This window comes from Littorina saxatilis, linkage group LG8 (assembly GCF_037325665.1).
Source record: "Littorina saxatilis isolate snail1 linkage group LG8, US_GU_Lsax_2.0, whole genome shotgun sequence".
NCBI lineage: Eukaryota > Metazoa > Mollusca > Gastropoda > Littorinimorpha > Littorinidae > Littorina > Littorina saxatilis.
This window is the reverse complement of record NC_090252.1, coordinates 34,110,029-34,133,815: the sequence shown is the minus strand read 5'-3', so window position 1 is coordinate 34,133,815 and position 23,787 is coordinate 34,110,029. Positions and strand designations below refer to the sequence as shown.

The following is a 23,787-nucleotide window of genomic DNA, read 5'->3' as shown; positions in this document are numbered from 1 at the left end:
CGTTTGCGCGACATCCCATTTTTGCCGACATCCAATGAGTCCGTCGTATAATACGAACGTTCACTGCGAAATATAAACCCGGTAGTAAACATCTCGTACGAGACTCAGCTCATTGACTAAAACACAACGATATGAAATCACCAAAACATAAACATTCATGATGATATGCACATTCACGCGCCTGTCTTCGGGCATATAATGCAATGCTTTTCCAAATATATGATGAATGATTTTTCCTCGAATAAGAGAAAGACATTACTTGAACATTTCTTAAATCCGGAGTCTTTGGATAAGAAAACCCTCGGATATAATAAAGCAAAACAAAATTACCCCTCTGCTGTCAACTTTCTTATAAGCGGTTTCCGCTGTGGTAAGTAGCAAAGCACAATGTCATCAAGATGTGTTGACACATGTATTTGTGGAAAGAAGCACAAACCGTCCATGTTCTTGATATCCTTCTGACCTTACTTTGTCATATCGTCTTTAGGTAGACACAACGTTAACTCGGGAACACTTACGTCCTAAATAGATAAATCAGAATATGTGACAGCTTTAAATAGGTTTTGTTTCTGGATTTTCTTGGCTACGACAGGATGGACGTGGTTATTGCGTGAATGTTTTGGCTAAACAAAACGATGGGATGGGGTGGAGTAGTTTTTTGTGTGGATTTTTAATTTGTACTTGAAATATGTTGGATACGGAACAATGAGAAAAAGAAATATGGTAAATATGTGATTTCCATTGATATGAGACTTCGGGGAGTCCGTTTCTAGAGACAAAAATAGGGATTTGCATTTGTTTGCTTCTGGAAAGAACACGGACTCTTGCGACAATTTGTTGACATTTTCTGTTTATTTTCTTTGCTCTTTTGTTATGACGATGGTGGTTGTGTTGTTGTTGTTGTTTATATTGTTGTTGTTGTTGTTAATTAAGCATACATTTAGGAAAGGAAAAGACTTTGCCAGTATTATCATTATTAATATTCATGTTATCATTATTAAATATGAAATGAAAAAATATATTTCCGGACACAAAGATATACGTCAAACGTCACTTGACAATTATTAATTTCATTTCAGGTGCCAAGATCATTTTCACACATGCACACGGAAACTACATGGAGGTGGAAGAACACAGCACAGCTAGTATCGTTTTTCAAGTACGAAACGTCAGCTGTTCACACCTGCAGGATGAAGAAATTCACGTAAAATGGAAAAAAGAAAAAAATGAATACTGCAGGATTATAGATTTAACAGAATGGGAAACCGCCTTGTGCCAGTGCAGAGAGTATCGGTGTTCGGTTAATTCAACCTTTTCTCGAGAAGACGGCCATGGAATGTGGACATTCTACAGCGATAAGGGCAAAATCAAGAAAGAAACTGTCAATGTCACCGTCACCTGTAAGTACCTGCAGAAGTTGAACAATGGCGTCAGTCATATGTTCTGTGTTTTCTGTCTTTTTGCTATGGCTGTTAAATTGTCTGGTTTGGATACGTTTATGCATTTGGTCAGCCGGCGTGTACACACTCCAAAAGAAAGCTTGACAGCTGTTATGAGTACAGTTACCAACTTTATAGATCCAATAAACACAGTCACACACACACACACACAAACACACACACACACACACACACACACACACACACACACACACACACACACACACACACACATACAATTAATAACACCCAAGCAAATTTCTTCCTTTCAATCATCTACCAGAGTACCAATCAACGACATCCAGAAAAGAAATGTTTACGTTACGTTTCACGCAGGTATAATTTTTTCAATTGAAATCCAATGACATAGATTATTGCAGGGATGTCTGCTCCCGTGCAGCCATTTTACACTGCAAGGAGCCAATCAAAGGGATGGAGGCAATCCAACAAAGGCGCTTTCGATCACTGAGCCTCATGCCTCTATAATCTTACTACATCTCTTCGTCTAAAAACATACCATGCCCCAACCAAAGCTACAGGAGACTGAAAAATGTATGCCGAATATTAACAGCTATTGTGTTTTCAGCATAGCAATAGGGTCCGATATTTAGACGAGACAAGTATAATGCCGACGAGTCGAAGACGAGTCGCATTATACTTGTTCGAGTCTAAATATCGGACCCTATTGCTACGCTGAAAATACAATAGCGATTATATAGCTGTTCTGACCTTGATTTGTTGTTCCAAACTTACAAAATGACAGTTTTTGCGTCGATGCGTTGATCTCAGATTTTGATAGCAGACGCCGTTTCTTATGCGCATTAGTTTTGCGCAGGCGCCACACTGACTTTGGAAAAAAACTCGATTTGACAACACAGCTTTTTATTAGTTCATTCGTATACAACAAAAAGAAGTTTGAGTTTTTTTAAATTTTGAACAAGACTACTTATGAAGAAGACCAAAACACAACATCAACGGAAAACTAGAAACAACTGAAGAACTAGGATGCAACAAGGGGAGGAAAAGAGAACAGCTAATCCGTACAAAGCGAGCAGACGGCAGCGACGTTTTCAGTTTGGGTGAATGGCATTTATACTTGTCTCGTCATGAAGCGAATTTTTCAACCTCAGTTATAAACGACTATATGAATGTTAGTGCCATGGGTTGTACATCAATACTTCAGAGGGGAAGTGGGGTATTTAGTGTGGAGTTACGAGATAAGAAAAGCCGAATGCAAAAGTTTGTGTCTCTGGTGTCAGTCGGCAACTGTGAACTAAGCTCACAGGCACACAAAAACGGCTGTTCCGTTTTACTCCCCTGTTTGTACTACATCTTTCGACTTTGGGCATTTTGTGGTGTTTAGGGACAGAAAATAATAGGTTTAGTCCTGTTTCATCGGGAAGTTAGCAGAAAAGGGTATGCTATCGACATTTGTAAAGCTGAAAAACATTCCCGAGAAGAATTTCAAGTTGTCAGTGTATGCTGTTGTCGATCAGTGAAACATCGTGTGGTACAGATGGGTAAACCGGAACCATGCGTCTTTGTTATTGACAATATGCTTTTGGATATTGGCAAAAATGGCCGACTTCCGTAGCATTATGCTTTGATGATCGGAAGAGACCATCCAATCACAGCCCCCGAATTCCCCCACGTGTCCATCAGAATAGCTATATTATCTGATAAAGACAACTGCCCAGGTGTGGTTCACTAAGTATACGTTTTGAAACGACGGAAACAAAATTCAGTCCAGACCGACTCGATCGAACGTAACATATATCAGATCAGATCAGTTGAAGATAATAACAATATAGAATTATAAGAGACGGGCGCAGTGGCGTAGTGGTAAGACATCGGCTTCCTAATCGGAAGGTCGTGAGTTCGAAGCCCTGCCGCGGCCGCCTGGATGGTTAAGGGTGGAGATTATTCAGATCTCCCAAGTCAACTAATGTGCAGACCTGTGTGTACAGTCCCCGGCGAAAGAAACGCAACTCATTTGCGCCCACTGTTGCGAGTGATTTTTCGTCATTTTCAAATTGTCGTAAAATATAAACCAGATAAGGTAAATCGAAATTGTTATTGGCACGAAAGCTTTCCTGTGTAGGGATTGCCCTGAACCTAGCTGTGACTGCTTTCTTCAGGTCACTGATATTCTAGGGGGTGAAGGGAGGTGTTTGTGTGTACTCAGACATTCAGATAATTCAAAAGGTAAATGTCTGGAGGGTTTCAATTAGGTTTGTATTGCTACCGGTCAACGTCAAACCTCCTTCTGTTGAGTCGATCGCCGAATTTGGAAACTGTTATTGAAATTGCACAAAAGTCAGACCACTATTTCTCTAATATTGCCACTTTGTGGAAGGTTTACAAACAGGCTGAAAGGGATGTCCCCCAAATATAAAGTGATTCGGTCAACAAATATGGAAGTTATTAGTGTTTTTGAGGGTTGCATTTTTGGGGGTCACCCTGTACTTCGGTACTGTTGGTGTTAAGTCATTCCAACTCAGGCAGGTATCAACCGCGTTTAAGGTCGAAAACGGAAGTGATTTGTGTCAGTTGTAACATGTTGTTCGACAATGTTGTGTCTCACGGCAAGTTCCCGTTGGACTGTTTTCAAACTTTTGAAGATATTTTGTTCACATAGCTCGGTGACTTTCTGTATAAGTCACGAGCAATTTAAACATCCATTCAGGCATTATGTAGGACACGTAAAAGAGTTTTGAAAACAGCCATAAGTATTTTCACGTCTTTGCAATAATCATAATAAAAAAGTAAATAAAAAAACAAAATGCATTTATGAAAAATTATTTTCAAAGTTTAAAAAGGAGGCTGTTAATTGTACTATTCAAAAGTAAATAGGAGCACCTGTTGGCAGTTTGGTATCTATTATACAGAGAGAGAGAAACAAACTACACAATTTAAGTGCTACTTTTTGATGTACGTCTTTTTCTCTCCGTCTTTATCAGACTCTCTCTCTCTCTCTCTCTCTCTCTCTCTCTCTCTCTCTCTCTCTCTCTCTCTCTGCCTTTCTCTCTCTCCCGCTCTCTTTTCTGATTCACATTTACACGGAATCAAACTGATACACCCAAACTATGCTGTGCAAATGTTAGCCTGATGTAATGTTAAGAAAACTCAACTTTAGTTCAGAACATGCATCACGATTTGACCATCATTTACTAAATGTGTCCAACTCGTACCAATGTAGCACAGTGGACTGGATACACATTCTGACTGTGTAGACTCCCAACAGGCTCTTTCTATGTATTGACTCTTCAATACAAAATACCAACGTTGTAAAATACATAGCATTATACTGATGGAAAAATAACATATCACCACAGGTTTTACTTTCTACGGTATTCACGAGATAACATCACTTGTCTAAAAGTGTAAATGCACCATCAATAGCCACTTTTGAGACACAAGCCATGTTTGAACAAACATCGGAGGATGAATAGTTATGTACCTACGTACTTCAAAGGGAAGCATAACATGTGTGCTTGAAAATTCTGTTTAAAACTTAATTCACCTTGTCGAAGTCAAAAAAACAATCCTACTTCATTCACTTCACTCCTCTGAAGCTTTGAGACGGATCTCCCAGTAATTTAAAGGAGGCAGCGATACAATTTTGTAACACTGTGGCCATTAGTGCAACATTCCGAATACTGTCAGGAGATATTTATGAAAATACCAATGAAGTTTGTGCAGTTTAATGAAAATAAGGAGGTGTTCGTGTGCTTGAAGAAATGTTTGATGCTGCGAAAAGTAACAGTTTCCTACATATCCCGTTTTGAAACAAAATATGTTGTGAACGCTATTATTTTGAACATAATCATGGGTGGTGTGCTTGAAAACTGGAACTTTAAGTGAGATGATAACACTTTCCTTGACTTGTCAATATTCTGCAGTGAAACCATAAGAATGATGAACTATCATCTGTTTCTTATTTATGCAGATGACACAGTCATCACACGTTTCGAACTTGCTGGTAAACCAGACCAAGCCGTGGTTAAAGTGGACGTAGGGCAAGGGGTTTCAGCAAAGTGTGAATGGAAAAGAGGAAATCCACCGCAAGATGTGTCCATTCGAACAAACATGGGTAATGTGACCACACAACCGCACGGTGATGGACGCACATACCTCAATCCACAGGTGATAAAATCGGCCAAATGCGAGGACACCGGCCAGTATCGATGCCAAGTGGACGGGACAAACCAAAGCAAGACCGTGACTCTCCTTGTCAAATGTGAGTATGCCTACAGAGCGCATATTTGCTTGTTGTGTGTCTGTGTGTTATTACTTTAATAACAGCGGACGTTTTGTGCGCACTATGTAAGAAGACTATATCATTGTTTCATAGCAGGCCTCAGATAAGTGCAGATAACCCAAATGGATCGTACCAAAGGTCGTTGTCATTTAATGTGAGGTACATTGTGCGTCTCCTTCTTATGGTCAGTTTTCTTGAATTTAGTACTGTTATGTTGCTTTCTTTTGATGCCATGCTCATTCTGTAAAATTCTGTGAAACATAGTTGACGGATGCAGGGATTAGGTTCCCACATATGCTTTGAACAATGAACTGCTGCCAGCTTGGAATTTTTCATCACACAAAGTGTTGTTTTGTGCTGTTAAAACGTTTTATATGAGACCCTTTTCTGATTCCTCTTTATACAAACACAATCCATAAATAGAAAGACTGCTTGCGTTCCAAAATCCTGAACAAAGTTTTTCTCTCATGAATTGTTTCATTGCCGGATAATTAATTGTCTTTCTGTCTTCTATAAAGACAATTTGGTCGATACACTTCAAGTATCTTGTAAATGTCTTGTTTTGTCAAAAATGTAACTTTTCGTAGACGAACCTTTCTGCCTTTTCATTCAGTCAAGTATTGACAAAAAGATATAGCGAGCGCGGAGGGGATGTTGTGTGTGTGTGTGTGTGTGTGTGTGTGGTTCTTTGTGTGAAAAGCATTTATCTGAAAGTACCCAACTGATCATTATGAAACTGGGTCCATACATTTTTGAGGGCATTCATTTGCAATATGAGACATTTTGTCTATTTTCAAAAGCGTTATTTGATGACGTAACTTTTGCTATTACTAAAAGTTAAAGGCGGCGCCCGAATTTTTAATAAAGCTATTTCTCCGAAAGTTTTACCAATATTCTTTGGCTTTGTTGGGACAATGGAACGGCAAACAGTATTCTTCGCATGCAATACTTGTGTAGCAAACAAAGACTCTTCAATTAAGGGTACTTGTTTCCAGGCAATGACACTAATAATTCTTGTGTGATTCACAGGTCCACCACAGTTTCGTGACTTTAATGATGCCAACAGAACTTCCCAAGTGTTGTACGGAGCAGATGAAGATTTGAACTTCAGGATTTTTTCATACAAAAACATCTCAAATTGCACCTTGAAATCCCATCAGAATGAGCAGCTCCTAGAATGCAAGAGCAACAGGAGGTAGGTTGTCAGTACTGGATGTTATGTTGATATTAAAGCAGGCACTTTATGAAATATCCTATTTAGACGTTTGATTAATGCCCCGGCATGATCAGTATTCTTTGTTTATGTGCATTGTTTGATATTGTGTTAATTCAAGAGATCGTGAGAGAAAGATTGGGAAAGAAAGACAATTTGACAGACATAAAACGTAAATACCATCCTTCACACACACACACACACACACACACACACACACACACACACACACACACACACACACACGCACGCACACGCACACACACGTACGCACACACGCATGCACGCACGCACGCACACACACATACATACTCACACACACACACACACACACACACACACACACACACACACACACACACATACACACACACACATATATTCACACTCGCAAATCGGCTAGATAGAATCAGAATTCCAATCTTATCCAGCTGTTTCCTGGGTTTTCTTTCTGATTCTCTCCAACGATTCCTTTGATATAATTGGAATTCCGACCTCAGCCAAATGAAATTAGAACTTTGATTCTATCCAGGTAGATTCAAACCGTGACATGTATTATTATGTTGGTCTCTTTGATATCAATTAATGTTATGTTTATCATAACTATGCAATTCGTCGGATATTTCTGAATGGTCGGCAGTGACATATCAGAAGATCAAAGGAACTAAGTAACTTATACTGTGTATGTCTCAGCGAATATGTCGTCAGCGGGGCACTTCCCTATTGGAACCTGAGGCTGACTATCAAAAACGTGAGCGAAGAGGACAATGGAACCTGGCAGCTGAACGTGGGGAACGGGTTTCAGGGTGTCGCCACTGTCAACTTCACACTGGATGTCATGCTGCGTATGTATATCGATACTTTACGCTTTTCCCCTCATCTTACATGTCTATATGTGTGTATTAATTTGATACGTATTGAAGAGAAAAGCAAACAAACTAACAGTCGTCCAACAAATATGTAATCTGTGCAGCAAAATAGGAATAACAAATTAAAAATATCAAGCAAAAAGTGAAAATACCGGGGAAGACCTGCAAGGGAATAGGATGAGACATGATTGAGTATGCATTGTTTGGCACGTGCAAGTCACTAGTAGTTTGGCAAAACAAATTCTCGGAGCTAAGTCAATCAAAGTGTTAATCAAAGTGTAAATCATATTATTCCCCACCTTATCGCACATCTGAGATAACTTTGATTTACATTCTGCATGTTTACAATGTTCTTCTTTGAACTCCGTTTTTGGTCAGAAGAGAACTTTATTTTAATCTGACGCATTGCTCCGATCCTCGACCGGTCGACCGTCCGGTAGTTTTGACATGTATGAGGTCTTCTGACCATCAGTTTACCTACAATACGAACAAAGCCAGAGCATTTAGACGGTCCTTTACTTGGTATTGAATCCAGATTCTATTGAGCTATTGTCTTCTGAGCCTGGGAACAACACTGTGTTTATAACATTTAGCATGTTTAGACTTCCAACATAAATGTGGGTATGCCATTCACGAGTGTGCATGTGTGTACACTCAGATTTGCATAATGAAAGCCGTTAGGGAAGTGAAGCTAATTTATTGCATAAACATCATAATTACATTTTAATTTTCAATTCACAAACCAATCTCAACACATATTTTCTGCAAATCTGTTACAAAGCCACAACTGAGGCAACACAGCAGACCAGTACAGAAAACGCAACAAATCCGAAAGGTTTTAGAACATGTATATATTTTGTACATAAACACTACGCAGCTTGTTGTGTGTGTGTGCATGTTCCTCAAATTGCACTGAAACACGAGGAAGAAGGTGTTTTGCTGCAAGCATGACAGACCTATTTCTGGCCGTTGATAATCATCCGGGTTCGCGTTTGTATTATGAAAGTGTACATTTCCTTGTTTGACTGGTGGGTGAACATGTATGGTAGGGCATACATGAAAGAAAGCTAAATTAGGAGAGAGAGAGAGAGAGAGAGAGAGAGAGAGAGAGAGAGAGAGAGAGAGAGAGAGAGAGAGAGAGAGAATTAGTTTTAACGTCCTCTTAGAACCATTTGGCCTATCTTGGGACAGGTAGAGTTAATATGCTTTATGTGGGGACAAGACACTGGACAAGCATGCCAACAGAGAACACATATGATCGTGTTATATATCTGGAAGTCTGTTGTTGCGATATTTCAAAATGGGGATGGAAGTAATAATTGTGTACGCGGAATATGGTTGGACAGGAGCGGTTTTGTAGGCTTATTTGCTTTTTATGTATGTAGAATATGTTTATTATGTGGCTGAATAAGTTAAATATAAAAAAATATAAAAATAAAAAATAAATAAAAAAAATAAAAAAAGAGAGAGAGAGAGAGAGCGCAGGAACGCAGGAAATTTAATGCGAGGCCACCGGCATATACGCATGGGGGTTTACAAAAGACACAGGAAAAAATAGGAATAAAAATCAACAACAAAATTTCATGGTTGTACAGAAACAAAAAAAATATATATCGTGGCACGAAAATTTACAAATTTTGTCTCAAAGTATCAGTCATAGCAACAATTGCCTGTTTGAAATTTCTTCATCACGTGTTTTCATGGCATAATAACAATACATGGCTACAGCTCTATTAATGTATATACTCTCATTTTGTAGCAGAAAAATCAAGGGTGGTACATGTACATTGTCAGTGAAATATTTCAAAATATATTTTACACGTAGATCCTGGTATTTTGGGCAATGTAGCAGAAAATGTATTTCGTTTTCCACAGCAGGACAAAACGGGCACGTGTTTGGTACAGCACTATAGCGTTTGTTTCCATTCAGGTCAATAATACCTAGGCGTAGTTTGACAAAAATGTTTCTAAATTTAGTAAGTGTGATATCTGTTAGGTATTTTTCCGGCTGCAATAAAGACTTGAACGAACTATACGTTGAAAATCTATCACTTTCCATTATCTTACCAAACCATTCCTGCTTATAGCAGTCAATCAAACGCTGTCTAAACGCACGCAAAAAAGCTTTTTCATGAACAACACCACCATTCAGCCATACAAAGGAAAACCCACACATATCCAAACAACGCTTTACCGAGCAAGCCCAATTTTGCAAATCAACCTCATTTCCGGGTAACCTTGAAAATCTTTTTTTTATCCATCTCGTACGCTTGTCTAGGTAATCTAACCAAAAACATGTTCTGCAGCTTTAGCCAGTACCTGATAACACTGACAGTACTGTCAATGAATAAAGGGAAACGACCGAGTTCTCCATATGCCATCGCGTTTGGAGTTCTTGGTAAAACATTCAAAAATCTTTTACAAGCAAACAAATGCGGAGATTCAACAGAACGAAAGCGTGTGATACCCCATATTTCAGAGGCGTACAAAAGCATAGGTTTTACTAGCGCATCAAACAATTTAAAAAATACACTAACATCCATGCTACCTAAGCTCCACATTGTTTTCACGATTTCTACCACTTTTCCCTTGGCTCTGCCTGCAAAATCTTCTAAAGCAATGTCAAATGATAATTTTGTTGTCAATGTGACACCCGAATATTTATAACTGTTTACAACATCCATAGGTTTACCTTGATAAAACCATTTTTCTGTCATAGATAGATGACCGCCTTTCCGAAAAACCATTACTTTTGTTTTCTGTAAATTTACACTGAGGCCAAGGGCAGAGGAGGCTTGTTCAAGATTGTTCAATACGTTTTGTAGTCCAGCAGGTGTTGTAGAAATCAAACAAATATCGTCAGCAAAAAGAAGCAAAAAAATTTCTTGTAATCCAGGCAAAAACTGAACACCATGCCTTCCATTTGAGGTTACTATATCGGCTACTTCAGTAATTAACAGGGAAAAATCAGGGGAGACAACATGCAGCCTTGTTTCACCCCGGCAGGGCAATCAAAAAAGTCAGACACTTCAGGGCCCCATCTTACACATGACTGGACAGAATCATAAATCCCTTGTAGCATACGGAGCATTTTCGTCGAAGTTTTTATTTTTTGAAGAACGACCCACAAACTATCCCTGTCTACAGAATCGAAAGCTTTCAAATAGTCAATAAAAGCAACGTACAGTTTACTTCTCCTTTGTCCATACAGACATTTCTTAATCATAGTCACAAGTGTAAAAAGATGATCAATAGTTGAATAGTTTTTTCGAAAACCAGCTTGTTCTTCACATATCTTGTGTTCACTCTCTGCCCATTTATACAGACGCCTATTTAGGATGGAAGTAAAAACTTTACTAATAGTACTCAGGAGGGAAATGCCCCTATAATTTCCAGGATTATTTACATCACCCTTTTTCAGTAAAGGAACTATCACGGACTGACTCCATTGTTTAGGAAACACACCAGTGTCATAAACACGGTTAAAGAACTTAGTGAGAAAAGGGGCAACAATATCCTCAGCTGCTTTTAGAAATTCTGCTGGTATTTCATCAATACCAGAAGCTTTCCCTGCTTTTAATTTTCGAATGGCTTGTTTTACCTCAGCTAACGAAATTTGTTCATCCAATTCATAAATATGTACATCTTCCTCACTTTCTTCATTTATTACATTTTCGTTTTGTTCAGGCGTTGAAGCTGTGTGCTGTCCCAAAATGTTTTCAAAGTGATCTTTCCAGACATCGATATTTATAGTAGCACGGTTTCTCTCCCTTGGGCGAGACCGTTTTACCGTTGACCAGAACATGGAAGGATTTTTTCTGTTTTCTAATAAAGAATCTTGTACTGATTTTCTATATGCTTTCTTTTTCTCTTTTATCATATTTTGATATTCAGATCTTTTTTGCAAATACTGTAGTTTATCCTCAACCTTTCTAGTGCGAGAGTACCGACTAAGTAATCTATTAACTTCACGTTTTCCCTCCCTACACTCTGTGTCAAACCATCGGCTCGTACGACGCTGACGGCCTCCAAAAAACACCGTGCGTCGCATGCACCGACCCGCTTCTAAAAGCGTGTTTACAAACATTGTCAAGGCAGCGTCAGAGTTATCATCAATACATGCAGCAGCGTCATCGATGGCAGTTTGACCTTCACGTGAAGAAAGAAAATCTAAAAATACACTAGCTTTGGAGGAATCCCAAGTCAGTTTCTCTGAACTAGTCTTATTCTCACTGTCTACATCAGCGTCAATTTTTAGGGCAGCACACACATCTAGCCGAACAGGCATATGATGAGACTCAATGCGGTTGACAACAGAAAACATATTTACATATTCAACAAAATCAACTGAAGACAAAAAGTGATCAATAGTACTATTTCCTCTTTCAGACACAAAAGTGAATTTATCATCGAAACCTGGTTGTACTAATCCATGCAGAGGTACAAGGTGAAACATGCAGCAAAACTGAATCAGTATTTTACCAAAGTTATTTGTCACAACATCTTGTGATTTTCTTTCAAAAACATTACCATCCTCATCATCATCTTCTTCATCAACACATTCAAGACACCAATCCCCTATTCGGGCGTTCAAATCACCTCCAAGTAAATAGTAAACATCCCTGCCAGCTTCCAGTAAAGACAAAATAAACTGTTCTAGCATTTCTAGAGTACAATCATAATCTTTTTTATCATAGTACACACTGCCCACTGGATGATTATACAGACCAATAAACATCATGTCTTTCTCACAACCAAACAATTCTTTTGAAAGTTTTACGCACAAAACATTTTCACTCTTGGTATCAATAGTCTCAACAAAATCCGACAGACATTTACGAATCAACATAACAGTTCCACCAGAAACATGGCCCATCTTGGTCAGTTTCACACCTGGTGAATGAAGAACAATGACATCACTAAAATAGGTACTGAAGTCAAAGCTTGGCAAAGTAAAGGTTTCAGACAAAAAGCAAACATCAAAAGAAGTTATGTAATCAACAAAATCAGGGTCAGTTAGCTTGGCAATCAACCCATTTATATTCCAACAAAGAAATGAAAAAGAAGTATTCAATTTGTCCTTATTTGCTGTTGCAACATTATTTACATCAGGTGTGTTTTTGTCATGTGCTTGTGTGTCTTGTTTGTTTGCATTGTCATAGCCTTGGCCACGCCCCTATTCGCTGTTTCCTGCACGGGTGGGAGTTCCACGCACGTTGCGAATGTAGGCCGAGTACCCACCATCTCCACTATCGCCACCCAATGTCATGTCTTTGTGGCCCTGCCGATTGGCTGAGCGGGTCACACGCTTATCTCTGGCGTCACTCTGCCCGGAATTCCGACCGGAATTTTCTTCAGTGTCACGGCTGTGACCCTGAGTGTCACTGACGTCACGCTCTATTTCTACTTCGCTGATTGGTTGACGCTGCTGTGATCAGGGGGCGTCTCCGAGTCGGTGTTTGTCAACAAACCGGGGCCACCCGGCCGGCGGTTGTCAGCACGGCGATCATCGTTGTTTCTGGGGTTGTCATGGAAGCGTAGCTTGCCGTTTGTGTAGTAGGCCGTCTTCCCCTCCTCCCTCAGCTGTTTCAGCTTCTGGGTCTGCCGTCTGGTGAGATCTTGGGCCGCTCTCAGGTTGTCGTGCTCCATGTCGCTTCGTGCCTCACGGTCTTTCATGAGACGCATCGCATCGCCCCAACGTTGGAACTTGGCAATGATAGGGCGGGGGTTGGGATTCTTGGGGTTGGGTTTGCCTAGGCAATGCGCTCGCTCGATGACGTCAGGCTCCCACTGCTTCTGAGGAATGTAGGTGTCAAGAACGTTTTTCACTGCAACAACACAGTCAGCATCGGTGTCGCCAACTTCTTCTGGTATTCCGAAAAACTTGACGTTGTTGCGACGGGAAAACCCCTCCAGCCTGTCAACCTCTGCCTCGAGGCTAGTCACCACACGATACAGATCGTCTTGTTGTGAGGAGAGGTTGGAGATCGACTGTTCGTTCTTCTTGAGGGACTTTTTCATTGTCTCTTGCTCATCCCCAAATTTCTTCATCAATGTCTCTTGTTTTCTAAGCATGTCTTCTTGTCGTTTGAGAATGTCCGCCTGTGTTTGCATGGTTGCCAGAACGATATCCAGCTTCTGCTGCAACGACTGCTCTAAGTGTTTGATGCTATCTGCCACTGCAGTTGACTCCGCACCACCACCACTACTTTCGCTACTGCCACTGACAGCAGGCCCAGGGTTTTCCTCTACGTCATTGCTCAATCTCAAGCGTCGTATCGCGAAGGCAATCACTGCCAGGCACAAAGATGACGCGTGCTGCGCGTGCGGAAAGGTCACCGCCATCGGTGACAGGTGTACAAGGTCATCACTTGGCACTGACAAATAGCCAGTCACTGTTGACGAATTATAAGTCACAGTTCCCAGGGGTGGGAATGGCGCACTAAAAGCACTTTCCGCAACATCTTTGAAGCAGCACACGATGTTCGCAAGAAAAACAAGGCATCCCCAAGTAATGCACACGTCGCTGACACTGATTTCAGAACTGTCACCATACACGGGCTGAGCACAAAGCCGGTTCAAGAAATGTTTTGCCACACAAGCCAGATGAAAACGACCAATACTGGCCCTCCAAAGTCCTACCTCGATCATTTTCAGTAGATTTCTGCACACAATCACTTTAGACTTTCACTTGTACAGTTCTGGAGACTCAAACTTTGATATAGCCACTTTGAACTTGAAAAATATCCATCTTGTCTGCACTGTGAAAATTTTTCCCTCCTGCGCCATTCGTGATATAGAGATAGGGACAGAGAGAGAGATAGAGAGAGAGACAGACAGAGAGAGAGACAGAGAGATAGAGAGAGAGAGAGAGAGAGAGAGAATTGAATTGAATTAAATTGAATTGAATTGAACTTTATTTAACAAGGATTAAGATTTAAGGCTACGCCTTTTCTTACAATCTGTCTTTGGGACGCATAGACACACAATTATATAATTAAAAAATTAAAAATTAAAAAGTTAAAAAGTTAACCAACAAAAAGAGGTCGGAAAACTTCAGCATAAAGATGATGATGATGATGATGATGATGATGACGATGATGATAATGATGATGATGATGATGAAAATGATAGGCATGAAGAGCATACATATGTGGTTATTCATAAAATCAAATGCATACTATGCAGGTAATTATAAATACAAGCTGGTAGCAATCGAACATGTAGCAATAGTACAACAAAAATATGTTCAGAATATACAATGCACAGCATATCTTTGACGTAATACTAAGTGTGGTAAATCAAAAGGCGTTAAACTACTCAGACATTAAGTGGTTTTTAACACATTTTTTAAAACTAGTAATGACTTTAAGTGCTTAAAGGATGATGGAAGCGAATTTCAAACTGAATTACCCGAAAAAGCAAGACTGGTCTTATACAGGTCAATTCGTGGAATCGGTGGGATCAAGTTGCAGATGTGGGTAGCTTCATTAAATAATGATGTAATGTAAATCGGCACTTTACCGTAATACAATTTATGCATGAAGATGGCTTTGTTTAACTTGAGATGCTTTTTCAGTGGAAGAAAGTTAAGCATGTTTAATTTCTGTTGAGGCATTATCCTTTACGATGAGTTTGGCCGAGCGACGATAGAGAGAGTCTAACTTTTTCAAGTGGACATCACTGCTGCCATCCCAGAGCGTCGAAACATAATTAATGTGAGGCATTACATGAGCATGGTGGAACATTTCCAGAGTCCTTCTGTCCGTAAATTGCTTTAACTTGAATAGGAGGAAAACGTTCTTGGCTACATTCTTGCAAATATGCTGTAATTGTGCCTGAGAGAGAGAGAGAGAGAGAGAGAGAGAGAGAGAGAGAGAGAGAGAGAGAGGGAGGGAGGGAGAGAGAGAAAGAGAGAGAGACAGAGGGAGAGAGATACAGAGACAGAAAGAGGGGAGGAGGGGGTCAAAGATCAACGCTGATCATCAAAATATGTGGACTGATTTAATATTGACAACAACGATGACTAGAGCTGGTCAAGAAGAAGTACAGAATGACCAACCGTGTCAAAAACAAAAAAAGTACTTTTGTATTGACTGTTTTTTTCGCATACAATACGGACATATTGTTCGAGTGAATAATGACAGGATGCTACGTTGCAGTCATGACATTGATTTCATACTTTGCCATTGCAGTCTCTGAATACCCATGCCTAAAACTGACGAAGTTTTTGGAGACACATTTGATATTGCAGAGCTTGACCTTGGGAGATATACAGAGATCGATTGAAAAAAACTGTTGCTTGAATACGCTGCGTCTGACATACACCTTATTCCCCCTAGATGACTTTGATCAGAGTAAAATTACTGACTACAGATATCATATTTTATTTTGTGATTTCTGTTTAGACATACGCTGCCAATGCTGGTTAAACGAATCAGATCTTGAGTCATCTTTCTCAGTTTTCATTTGAGATATGTGCATTAATTTTGTTAAAAAAACATGACACAAAGGGATTTGTGTGGTTAGCTTCCAGTTTCCATTCTGGCAAGGCACTGGCCCACACGAGATGAAAATAAATTATGTGTGTCGCAGAGAAAAAAGCCAGACATTTTTGCACAGAAACATATCAATTTAAACATTGTATTTCATGTCATTAAATACCGCTAGTTATACGAGGAACTGATCCTGCACAGGGTACAGTTCCAAGTAAACGCCCACCCCCTAATTGTGATCAACATAAGTGCATAAGGGGGGTGACCGCTTAAAAGGTAATTTACGGTATTTGCTTTTGCAGAGTATCATTTGCACATCACTCTCGTTAAAAGGACAGCTTATCAAAGCCCTAAACTATCAGTTAATTACAATGTATTTGTTTAACTTTGCTGGATGAAGACTTCTTTTATGCACATGCAAGTTCGAGTTTTGAACTTGTCACACAAAACCAAAAGAGAGAACCATTATCAGTGACTGTGCGACAACTCGCATAATTTAAGCATAGAGGATTTAGATATTGTGACGACGCCTTTTAATGCTAATGCTTTGATGTCTCGTTGCTTTTAAACTCACACAGTTTTTAATGACATACATGATCTGGTATTTGTGGGTTTTTTCTCCGGAGCTGTGTACCTGTGGAAACCATGTTACGAAGGTGCTATTTATTCCTTTAGCTGAGACATTTTAATCATACAAATTGATTTTATTAATACATACTGGTTCAATATTGGTATATATTCTTGGCCTGCAGAGAAGGAAATAGAAATACTTGCACATTCTGTTTGTCCACGTTCATTTTTTCATTTTTTCATTTCTCATTTTTCATTTCCATTACTTTATTGTCCCATCGCTGGGAAATTCGGGTCGCTTCCTCCCAGTGGAAAGCTAGCAGCAACGGAGTCGCGCTACCCAGGTGTCTGCGTGTTTAGGTGTATTCAGCCACCTGCACTTATGGCAGAATGACCAAGGTCTTTTACGTGCCATTGTGATGACACGGGGGTGGGACATGGCTTCCGTCTCTGGGTCTGCACATAAAGTTGACCCGTGTCCGTCCCGGCCCGAATTCGAACCTGCGACCTTTCGATCACAAGTCCAGTGCTCTACCAACTAAGCTACCGGGCCCAGGACATTGCTAGCATTATAAAGTACATCGTAACCTGAAAACCAGAGGATGTGACATGGATTTAAATACTAACAATTAAACAACAGACACACATGATTGTGTACTATGCTTTTCGTTGATTGTCTGTATCATTATCTAACTTGAGTATTAACGAACAAAGTTAACACATTACATTTTAGTTGCCTTTAAATATACATTATAATCATTTAAAGGACTGAGGATGCATGTCACAAAATGGTACCCAGCTCTGGAGAATAACCCATGTTTTGTTGTCTCTTGACCATGAACTGATCGCTCTGCGACATTTCGGACAGGAACACATTCCATGTTTGCCTAGAAAATGAAAGCAGCACAGCAGGAAAAACACTAGATGTTTGTAAGGGAGATCAATTACTATATATTTCCGACTGAAACTCAAATCAATTGCTACACAAAGGGAATGGTGAAGAGAGAGGGAAATATTTTGATTGTATGTTAATCAATTTTAATCAAGAATACAGAAATGTAAGCAGAATAGTTTGTGCGGTGTTCATTTATGCAGTGTTGTTCTCAGGCCTCGGTCTTGGGTCTGGAGCCTATACTTTTCTTTATTTAAATCTGATACATTTGTCATAGCCTCTGACCGATCGACCGTCCGACAGATTTGACATGTAGGAGGTTATCTTACAACACGTTTGTTCGTAGGGAGGACAGTTGGACCTCTGCATATGTTCAACCCCGGTCCTACTGACCTTATGTGGTCTGAGTCTCGTAACAACAGTCTTTATGTATATAGAGAATACTACGTATATAAATGGCTTGCTGTGTCGTGCAACATTTACACGAGTTGCTTTTTTAAATATTCAAATGCGAGCGAAAGCGACCATTTCAATATTTCAAAAAGCAACGAGTGTAAATGTGGTGCGACACAGCAAGCCATGTAGTATTCTGTTTATCCCACATACTGCACTTGCGTGTCTTTTGATGAACACGTCCCTGAGTCGAGGCGCCCAAAGTGAAGATGCGTCTTCTGGAACCTTGATCTCTTCCAAAACCTTGTGAATACTTGACGTCAAAGCAAAAAGATGCCACTTTAGAGAGTATAACGTGACGTGTAAGTTCTCAAAATTCTTCTAGGCGAAACAGCCTGCCGTCACAAGATAATTGCCTCTGTCATTTTTGTTTAGTGTTTTGAGCAAAACGAGAGAAACGTTTTAGGTTTCTGAACAATCTGCGTATCTTTTGCAAACTGCCTATTTTGAGCGGTTGGTTGCGGAATAAGCGAGAGTCAAAGAGCTGACAGCAACGTTTTCAATTAGCACAACTGCCTCAATCCAAATAAGCTTTTGCACACCCAAACAAGTCTTCCTGTATGAAAGCAGCAGCCTCTGCTGAAAAATGCCCAACTTGCTTACGTAACCGTGACAACGATTTCCGATGGTCTGAGAGTTTAAGAATAAGAATAAGAATACTTTATTATCTCATAGAGAAATTCAGAGTGTGTACTTTCTAACACATGATAGATACCCTAGCAGAAGCTTCCCCTGTAGTCTCACTGCAGAAATGCCTAACGCTGAGTTAGGTATTCTTTTTATACGCGTGACGAAGCGCAAAAGTGTTCCTATAATGACCTTTGCCTTGGTGACTTTGCCGCCATCATCAGTGAAAAATCAGGTCCTTGCTGAGGATCTGTCCTCGGCCCTGTCCTTTTCACCCTGTACACTCAACCCCTCTCCCTGGTCATCAAACGCCACAGCCTGAACTACAACTCCTTTGCCGATGACACGCAGCTCCAGAACAGCGCCAAGCCGGAGGACGTTGACGATCTCCTTGGATCCATCTCCAGTTGTTTCACTGACATCAAGAACTGGATGACTGAGAACAAGTTGAAGCTGAACAGTGAGAAGACGGAGGCCCTTCTCGTTGGAACACGACAGAAGATTGCTTCCCTCACTGTGACCGACCTCCAGCTGGATGACGCGACTGTTCCATTCTCCCCTGCTGTCAAGAGCCTTGGCGTCTTTCTCGACTCCACTCTCTCCATGCAGACACACATCTCCTTCATCATCAAGACCTGCTTTTTCCACCTACGACGCATCGCCTCCATCCGTCGCTACCTCACCCACGACGCCTGTGTCAAGCTGGTTGTCTCCCTCATCTTCAGTCGTCTGGACTACTGCAACTCCCTTCTGGCTGGCCTCCCCGCCTCATCCATTCATGGCCTACAACGAGTCCAGAACGCCGCTGCCAGGCTGACGCTGAGGAAGAGGAAGCGAGACCACATCACCCCCCAACTTCGCTCCTTGCACTGGCTCCCAGTCAACACCCGAATCTCCTACAAACTGTCCACTCTGGTCTACAAGTGTCTCAACGACTCTGCCCCCGAGTACCTTCAATTCTCCCTGGACCTGTACACCCAGCCCTCCGACCGTCCCCTTCGTTCTGCTGCTGACCCTCTCCGCCTCCACATCCCTCGCTCGAAACTCGCATCTGCTGGTCAGCGTGCATTTCCCTCCGCGGGCCCCTCCGTCTGGAACTCCCTGCCGCTTGAGCTTCGCCAGAGCCCCTCTCTTGACGCGTTCAAGTGCAGGTTGAAGACTCAGTTCTTCCCGTAGCTGGCTGCGACTTTCATGCTCCACGTGATGTGTTGTGCCCCAAAAGACATTCTTGTGCTGTGCTCTGTGAGAGTGATTTTCTTTGTGCTTAATATTATTTTGTTTGGACCTAGCTATTGATGTGTACATCGTTGTTAAACAGTTGTTTGTTGTATGTTTACCAGGGTTTGCTAGTGTGTGATAGGGTTCGTGTCCGTCTGAAGATGTTAGTTTCTTTGTTAGTCCTGTGTTGACAACTTTGACAAGCGCTTAGAACTGTACCCACGGAATACGCGCTATATAAGCTTCATATTGATTGATTGATTGATTGATTGACTTGTTTGATATGACCTCATTTACATTATATACTAACATGTGAGAGTATGTAATAGTTATTAGTGATCTCTCTGAGGTAGGGGAAGGGCTCCTAATATGGACCGGCTCCTAATATAGACCACCTCCTGTTCTGACAAACTAACAGCGCCAGACCGCTCAAAACAATTTCATTCGCTGTATTCACCCTCGCTGGATAACTTGCACAAGTGAAAACAGTTGCAGAAACACAAACCTCAAAACCGTTAGGCTTTTTTCTTTTTTTCACTTTTGGTAGCGTTCACTCTAAATGTGCCGCCTAAAACGGACTCGTTTCTGTCCACAGTCAAAGCTTTTATCAGATACAAATTGCTACATATGACAGCTAAGACCGTATTTGTTACATTTTAGCAATGTTGACCCCAAAAAATAATAGCAAAGTCTCAAAGTATGTGTGAGTCCCCTAATATGGACCACCTTCAACAAATCGAAGAAAATAAAAGCTAAAGGCTATTTTCATTAATTCATTTAGAAGCTTGCTGAAAATAACCTATAACTAGCCCTCGAGATTTCAAAAAATATACCAAATAGTGTTTTTTCCGTGGAAGTTGATCATGTTCACTCTGTTTTTGATAAGCTTCTTTAGTTTCCTGGTGTGCTTCATCAAATAACGCTCTCATCAACCCGAAACAGATAAATCTAAAGCATATTTTAAAGGCACAGTGCAGCTGGCAGCCTTCGTTTTGCGTTTTTGTTGCAGCTGAGTGCATTTACAGTTCAAAAATCCTCCTATGGTAGTAAAACAAACCCAAAACTACCCAACGACGACATCTGTGAAGCTCGACAGTTTCTTGTTCACGCGAGTGCATAAATTAACCTAGTTATTACGTGGTGTTTGGTCGGTTCGATTCAACTGAGTGATTCCGGCCTCCATTTGGTCTTACACAAACTCATGATGATGTCTGACATAGTTTGCTAGTGACGTGTCTTTTGGTGCATGGTGTGGTGATCTACCTGATCTAAATTTAGATCCGAAAATAGGCCAAGACCAGCCGGGTCCGAGTACGAAATTAATTCGTAAAAAAATTGCAGTTCTTGACTCTTTGGGTGCAAGTCAATGAAACTTGGTAGTTCTTCTAACGGATAGCTGCCTGAGGTATGACTAAAAGCCCCAGGGGCTCCGTGCACCTGGATTTGACAAGTTCAGTACCTTTAATATTAGTCTGACTTGTACACTAAGTTGTATCATGTTATTTTGAAGTATAGGGGGCTTTTTACAGTTATTCGTGAAGGATGGGCGCCCAATATGGACCTTTTGTGGGTTTTTTCTATTTTTGATTGTTGCTGAATGTCTATCAAAGCTATTTCAATCTAGTTAGGCCTAACAGTTAACCCAAGAGAGAAGGACTACCAAACACAAAATGAAACTTCTTCGCAAGAAAACAAGCTAGTTATCAGCATGAAACAAAAAGTGATCCATATTAGGATATAAATGGATTGAAATTGTATACGATGTAAAATGCCTGGGAATTAAGGAACTAGCGTGATATTTTAAAGACTGCATGTACACTGGAAGGAAGATGTTTTTAAGCTTTCTCGGATGTTTCTGCGTGACAATACGCATATCGTGAGTGCCTATCTTTTCCGCTTGTGACTACGTAATCGAAAGCAGCATGAAATGCATGTGCACGAATTGTATGTTATGGGAGAAGGGTGACAGTGGATCGTTGTGATGGGAGTTGAAACGCCTTGAGACAAAGATGTCTGTACATTGCAATGCTTCCTTTCCCAGTGAATTGTGCTTTCTTTTCAATGTGTAAATATTTATACACAGGATAAATAGCTAGCATGTATTGGTAATACAAAAAAGAAAATTCAGCCTTAGTTATATTTACACTCATTCAAACTAATTCCGCGCAATTAAATGTTTATAAAAGTATAACTAGACACCCGAATTCATACAAAAATAAAGACGGGAATATTTCAGTTAATAGAAAGGATGTTAATGGTAGAAACTGCATGCATTACCCAGCACGTGTTTTTTTAATGATATAATGTAATGGACTTTTTTGTTTTATCACGAAAAAGTATGTGATTGACGTCTCAGAAATGCGTTATACTCATTCCGATAATTCATGTGCGTGCACGTTTGAGAAGTGGAGTACTCTGACTTTACCATGGGAGCCTATAATCAACCCCCGCATAATGGAAGACAAGTCAAAATCCCAAACTCTCTCTTTTCTATGCAGTTGTGAAAACAAAAGAGGACGACATGTCACTGTGGTGGAAACCACTGCCGATCATTATTAGTTGTGTGGTTGTTGTGGCTGCTCTTGGACTGTGCGTCATCATCACTGTCTGCTATCGCACGAGGAAGAAGTCAAAAGGTACGCAGTGGGTGTTTGTGTGTGGGTGTAGTGTTGGTGTGATGTTTGTATGGAGTGTGCGTTTGTAGTTGTAAGGACGGGTCTGGGAGATGAGTGTGTGTTTTGTGTGTTTGTGTGTGTGTGTGCAAGTTTTGTGTGCGCGCGCGTTTGTGTGTGTGTGTCTGTGTGTGCGTGCGCGCGCGCGCGTGTGTGCGTGTGTGCGTGTGTGTGTGTGTGTTTTATGAACGGTTGTTTAATCCTTCTTATAGTCCTGAATTCATGTACAGGGTGACCCAAAAACAAGTCGCGTAAGGCGAAAATACTACATTTAGTCAAGCTGTGGAACTCACAGAATGAAACTGAACGCACTGCATTTTTTAACAATGACCGTAGTCCGCCGCTCGTGCAAAACGCAGTGAAACTGACGAGCCTGTTTAGCGCGGTAGTGGTTTCGCTGTGATTCCGCACCTCTCTTCGTTTGAACTTTCTGAGCGTGTTTTTAATCCAAGCATATCATATCTATATGTTTTTGGAATCAGGAACCGACAAGGAATAAGATGGAGTTATTTTTAAATCGATTTCGGAAATTTAATTTTAATCATAGTTTTTATATTTTTAATTTTCACAGCTCGTTTTTAATCCGATTATAACATATGTATATGTTTTTGGAATCAGAAAATGATGAAGAATAAGATGAACGTACATTTGGATCGTTTTAATTTTTTTTTATTTTAATTACAATTTTTAGATTGTTAATGACCAAAGTCATTAATTAATTGTTAAGCCACCAGGTTGAAATGCAATACCAAAAGCAGCATGGCACAGCACTTCAACAATAGTGTTGAAGTGTTGGTGATGATGATGGTGGTTTATTTATTATTTGGTCGATTCATTGAGTTATTGGTTGGTGTATGCAATTGTTTCACGCAGAATATTACAGGGAAACATTTCAGGGACATTGATAGCGATCACTTTATTTGACAAAATGGACGGAACATTTTGCAAAGTTGAAAGCATGGTTTTCAGCGATAAGAGTAAAGCTCGGCGTTTGGCCGCCTAGTTAGCTGTCGACACTTGACGATCGACATCCCTAGAATTATTACACTGTGGTTGTTTTGTCAAGGTGCACTGATCA

The 23,787-nt window shown here is 40.4% G+C and overlaps 2 protein-coding genes across 4 annotated transcripts in view; one reads left to right on the top strand and one right to left on the bottom strand.

The window, feature by feature from the left end:
- Positions 1-23,787, bottom strand: part of LOC138973367 (hemicentin-1-like) — a 486,299-nt gene that overhangs the window by 17,816 nt on the left and 444,696 nt on the right. The window lies entirely within an intron of this gene.
- On the top strand, positions 5,484-22,747 carry LOC138972280 (uncharacterized). The gene is made up of 4 exons (XM_070344985.1): positions 5,484-5,679; positions 6,730-6,895; positions 7,607-7,758; positions 22,536-22,747. Exons 1-4 carry the CDS (start codon positions 5,529-5,531, stop codon positions 22,739-22,741), a joined length of 675 nt encoding a protein of 224 aa, XP_070201086.1. The 5' UTR covers positions 5,484-5,528; the 3' UTR covers positions 22,742-22,747.

Bases quoted from the DNA above. Each gene is read 5' to 3' on its own strand.
- LOC138972280 (XM_070344985.1), top strand. From the start codon at position 5,529: ATGGGTAATGTGACCACACAACCGCACGGTGATGGACGCACATACCTC. The intron at 6,896-7,606 runs GTAGGTTGTCAG...TGTATGTCTCAG, and splicing joins GAATGCAAGAGCAACAGGAG to CGAATATGTCGTCAGCGGGG. The intron at 7,759-22,535 runs GTATGTATATCG...TTTTCTATGCAG, and splicing joins CACACTGGATGTCATGCTGC to TTGTGAAAACAAAAGAGGAC.